Below are 5,442 nucleotides of genomic sequence, written 5' to 3'. Positions count from 1 at the left end.
TTTTTTTTTTAATTACTAGTATTTTTAATTGTGAGACAAGACGTGGGGGAGAAAATAAGAAAATAAACTCGGCGGAGGGGGGGGAAGGATTTCCTATTTATTTATTTTTTTCCTGCAGAGGTTCATCCTCCTGCCCCCTGCTCCCCTGCCACCCCTGGCCACCACCTAATCATGATGTTTCGAGACCAGGTCGGAGTGCTGGCTGGGTGGTTTAAAGGCTGGAATGAGTGCGAGCAGACTGTTGCTTTGCTCTCCTTGCTGAAGCGAGTGAGCCGGACCCAAGCCCGTTTCCTCCAGCTCTGCCTGGAGCATTCCCTCGCAGACTGCACCGAGCTGCACATCCTTGAAGGGGAAGCCAACAACCCTGGTAAGTTTTGGTGCAACCGATGTGTTTTGAATACTACATTGTTCTGTGATTGATGCCCTACCATGGCCAAAAAAAAAAGGGGGGGGAGGGGAGGGGAGGTTGGGGAGCCAGAGCTCCCGGCGAAACGGCTGGATTGTGTTAATGGCTTCCCTCTTCATGTTTTATTTTTCAAACTGACGATGACTTATTTCAGTTTGATTTTTCGCAGCAAACTATTTCAGTCTATTACATAGTGCAACTGTGGTAGCATGAATGATTGCTTCTTTTCTTTTTCTTTTTTTTCCCCCTTTTTTCCCCTCCTCTTTCCCCCCCCTCCTTTCCTCCTTCCATGCAGTTTCCTGTGAAATAAGTTAGTCAGGTCACGTAGAGTCTGGATTTTCTAGGCTTCTTTTGGACAACGTGGCTTGCTTTGCTTTCTGCAACATGCAGAAGAACCCCATCGGTACCTTATACGAACTGTTATTTTCTGAAGGTCTGACCAGCTGGGTTATCTTTTTTTTTCTTTCTTTCTTTCTTTCTTTCTTTCCTTTTTTTTTTAATGTGGCAATTTCTATTTCATCATTCAGATCCTGTTTGGACACATTTTTCCTGCAGCTCTGAATACCCTCTTGTGTTTCAGTGGAGCTTTGAGAAAATATTAGTAGACAGTTTTATGGTACTGCACATAGTCTAATGTATATGATATGTTACTTTCTTAGCTGGGTACATTTTCTTCATATATTCTGATCTTATTTACAAACCATTGCAAGTTACTGAACTTCACAGAAGTAAGGGGGGTTAGAGCAGTATAAAAATTATGCAAGTGATGTGAGAATTGTGCTGTATGTTGCTGTATTTGAGCTGATGATTGTGTGCATGTACAAATACATGAATGTTCATATATCTATATATGCATTGCATAGACAGAGGTGCAAGTTGTTTTAAACAGACTTTCTGAAATAGAGACTGTTGCTTAAGGAGGGAAGGCTAAACCTGTCTTAGTTGCACCGTTCTGTTTCTCTTAGCCCCCCCGCCCCGGTTGCAAACCATCCCTCGTGTTTAAAATCTTGCGATGTTACCTGGGGGCTCAAGCTCCTGATTTCGGACTGCGCACGTTTAAGAGGCGACGGCGAGCACCGCCTGCGAGGGGGAGAAAGAAGCCCGTGCCGCTCGCCGCATTTCGCGATAGGTGGAATTCTTCCGGCCTCGCTGCCGCCAGATCCTGAACAGAGCCCCCAGTGTTTACGCGGAGTGAAGAATGCAGGGTCCTTCTCCAGCTGTTCCATATTAGAGCACTGAGCCTGCAAGATTTGGCAGCTGCCTGTGCTGCCATTTGATGACAACGTCCAGTACAATGCTGCTAGGCCTAGGATATATTTAAGTATGCCTTCAGGAAACCRACCCGGAGCTGTTCCAGTGCAAAGGGATCAGTAATGACTATGGGGAGAACGCTGGAATTGGCTATGTCCTTATATAGCTTGCAGGAATGAGAGGGAAGAATGTTGCAGCGTACGTTTCAGTGCAATACTACGTTTTATAAACAGCTGAGCAGCCTAACCTCATCCATTTGGGTGGGGAGGTCTGAGTACAGAGACATCGGGGAGAGCAGGAAGGGAGCATGCTCCTTAAACTGAGCTTCTCCAGAAGAAATGTGCAGCCTCTCGGGCCCGCGCTAGCACAGTGTTTCTTTGATTCCCGCTGTAAGGCGCTGCAAACGATTATCGGCGTCAAAATTTTTAGTTCAAAGTGCGTTTTTGGTGGTAGCCATGTTGCCTAGCTTTGTCAGGTAATTAGCAGTGAATGATTTACCTGCAGGCTGCAGGAAAGGCAGCGTGTCCGTTCTAATTTTGAAAGAAAACATCACTTCGAAGTCTTCCCGGGTATGAAGTCACATATGACTGAAAGGGCTGCCCATATAGTGTTCGTCTGATCGCTAAGCCAGAGCTGAAACGGGTGGGGGGTGGGGGGAGGTGGCACTTTGCATCTTTTCTCGTGCGAGCAGTTCTTCCTTGTCCATGTCATGCCGTTGACCTTGCTTGGTGCGAGGATTTCTCCTGTGAGTTAGGCTTGGCATTTAGCCTCTTGCTTCCCACTTAATACATCTGTGAAGCTGACTGCACTTTCTCTGRTACTTGTTCCAAAAATCAGCTGTTCCTTTAGGGCATTTGTAACACTGATAGGAAAACCTGAGCCCTTTGTTAACATTTTTTTTTTAATCACCAAACACCTCTCTTTATGGCTGTTCATTTGGCATGCACAAGATGAGTATTTCTATGCATCTGAGGAGCAGGATGTGTGCTTTCTAAGCAGATAATCYAGTTGTTACAGGGGAGGGGATGGTAGCTGTGCTTTGCAAGCRAGAACTGATAGGAAATGGCTTTTAGTTGCTAGTATTAACACTGCCTTCTTTGTAAAAACCACCTGTGTTTTTAAATTGTCTCATGTTCGCTGTGTTTCATAGTCTGACATTTGTCACTTGACTGGAAATGGAATCACACCAAGTTCTTTTGAAAAGCATCATCGTCCTCTAACCTCGTATTACTCTTACTATTTGAATCCCACAATTTACATACCTAATTTAGGCTTGATTTCTTCCCAGGCTGAGGGCTGAGATGGTTGTACTTTGGGTGTCTTCAGCCTGGTCCCTCTAGGGGGTCTGAGCTGGCTCCCACTAAGCTACTGGAGGTTTTTGTAGTGTTTGCCAACTTGAAGACTGCAGCTGCCTACTTGTAGGTGCCCCCGTTGTCCTCTTTGACCGTGGGGAYGTGGTGGTGTTATGCAAGGGACCACAGGATGTAGGTGTATGTGTGCATGCGTGTGCACTTAAAACAGGGTGGAGGAGTTGGCTGTAAATCTTGATGTAACGATCTGAGGTGAAGCACCAGTGAAATGCTGTGTCCGGTGAGGGGTTGTCACCGTGTCTTAAGCGTTGCTGGTCTGAATGCAACATGGTAGTGTGATGCGCTAGACCAAATGTCTGAATCGGCTTGAAAAATGAATTATCATGAGAAGTGAGTTATTTTTTTTTATGTGCAGAGCCTGTCCCTTGCTCCAACCCTGTCTGGGGAAAGGAGGAGGATAGCTATGAATTAGGAGCAACTTTCAAGTTATCAGGAGAGTGTGGCACAGCCTTACTCTGCTCCTTACTGGTTGGGCACTGTCCTTGGGAATATCATTGCCAATGACAAAGGTCAGGATGGAGCCCAAAGAGACAGCAGAGAGCGAAATTCTTGCTCACCTGTGGAACTGGTCTCATGAGACTTGAGGTGTGTGAACCAGGCACGCAAGAAAATTCTTCTTAAACAAAGGTATCGGGTTGTTTCTTGCTCTGTCAACCCAAAATGAGAAACCTATTGTGTTGCAAATGAAATGGGAAAAGTCAAGGAAGCAAAATGATTATTTTTAATGAGTTTAAATTAAACAGGAAAGCCAATATATCTACTTTGAAAGAGCTCTATCTTCAAGTGTGGGCATATTTTTATTGTTAATAATGACAGCCAAGCTCTTCTCATTCGGACCGCAAACCCAAGGTGTGACTGCCAAGTATAGCCACGTTGTAACTCTCAGGAAGACCTAAGAAGCCTCCTGTTTTGTGGATCTTTGAATAACTGTGTAAGCATGGAAGAACATTACTGCATTGCTGTCCTTAGATGAGAGACATCTTGCAGGACTMTTCTGGGCAGAAGGCTACATAGGCATCTCTGGACCTGCCAGATGTTGTAACTAAGTGTGATGTAGGCATTGCCCAGGCTACATAGATGGCTGTGAAACCACTYAAAATCAAGAGTGCATTTAAAGTTATTGTCACTTGATCGTAAAGGTAAAACAGAAGTAAGAAAGAAATCCATAGGGTTCTTAGTGAAATGTGTGACCTGTGCAATTAGGAGCCTCACGGAGATTAAATGCATGTGGCTCCTTGGTCTAATGGGTGAAGAATCTCGGTTGCTGCTAATTTCAATTTGAGTGAAAATGGCTTGACCTGCTGTGTACGRAGAATAATAATATGGAAACCATATTATCAGCACACAAAAATAGAAGGTTCAGGTATTATATAGCACTATTTAAAAAGTCTATTATAACTTCCTTCCTTCCTTCCATCTTGGCCTCACTGTGTGGCTTCATGGGCAGTTTCAGTCCCAGCTGCTAAGAGCTGTCAGGGCACTGCAACCTCCTGCAAGTCAAAAATAAAGGTCAGACAGAAGTATAATTCACCCCCTGCGGTAAGAGCGGGACCTATGCTTGCGGAGTAGGATTTATTCAGGACTGTGCTGAGAAGGGGCTCGGGGTGGCTACTTTCACAGGTTCTCTTAACACCTGAAAATGTTCTGCAGGAGGAATTTACTAAACTTGAGATCAGGGAGGAGAGGACATGCAGAGTGCTGTTCTTGTCCAGATTTTGGATTAGAGAGACTCGAGTAATACTGGATTTTGCAGGATACAAACTTGATTAGGACATGGGGGCTACTGTAGCTGTGAAACACAGCTTGTATGCTTTTGGCACTGAGCRTGTAGTGTGCTTCTGTTCCTACCTGCTTGGACGTGGCTTCTCTGATGGCCGGAGGTGTGATTGGGTTTTCTTGGGACTTCCAGAGTAGTCCTGTGTGAAGTGCTTCACAGCAACTCCAAAGCCTGGGCCAGTAGTCCTTGTGTTCTTGCTATCTCTGGAGACTTGGACTCACAGGGGCCTTTAGGTACCTCCTCTAGGCTTCCARATTTCCATCTTAATTGGTGGTAATGGAGTCACAGCTTTAAATTCTTAGTCTAAAGAGCAGTAAGCCTCCTCTGCCCTGTGCACAGGACACAAACTACTTAACTTGTTAAGTGCAAAATCTTTCTTCATTTCAGCAAGCTCTCAAGTATCACAATGAGAGTATTAAAATGACCTAGATCCCTCATTCTGGGAGGGACAGGCTGGAGGAAGAGACGARGATTGTGGGGAGTGGTGATGTCTTCAATTAGACCAAGTGATGCAGCTGGAAAAAATGGACAAGCGTTAAGGTACACCAGCTCAAAGCAGGGCTTGTGGTGTGTGTGTGTGTTCTTTTTTGTTGTTGTTTTTTTTTTTTTCCTTTCTTTCTTTTTTAGAATTGAGGAAT

General features: G+C 44.9%; 1 protein-coding gene across 3 annotated transcripts in view; it reads left to right on the top strand.

Annotated features, from left to right (window-relative positions):
• Positions 1-6: 6 nt before the first annotated feature.
• Positions 7-5,442, top strand: part of SAMD4A (sterile alpha motif domain containing 4A) — a 112,000-nt gene continuing 106,564 nt past the window's right edge. For all 3 annotated transcript variants that reach the window (XM_085315113.1, XM_085315114.1, XM_085315112.1), the window contains exon 1: positions 7-367. In XM_085315113.1, coding sequence (XP_085171239.1) covers positions 172-367 — 196 coding nt within the window. In that variant the 5' untranslated portion in view covers positions 7-171. The remainder of the gene's footprint in view (positions 368-5,442) is intronic.

The sequence above is a fragment of the Rhea americana genome, unplaced genomic scaffold, assembly GCF_003343005.1.
Source record: "Rhea americana isolate MKP2758 unplaced genomic scaffold, rheAme1 scaffold_42, whole genome shotgun sequence".
NCBI classification, from domain to species: domain Eukaryota; kingdom Metazoa; phylum Chordata; class Aves; order Rheiformes; family Rheidae; genus Rhea; species Rhea americana.
The sequence above is the reverse complement of the archived record's forward strand: the minus strand, read 5'-3'. Positions and strand labels throughout refer to the sequence as shown.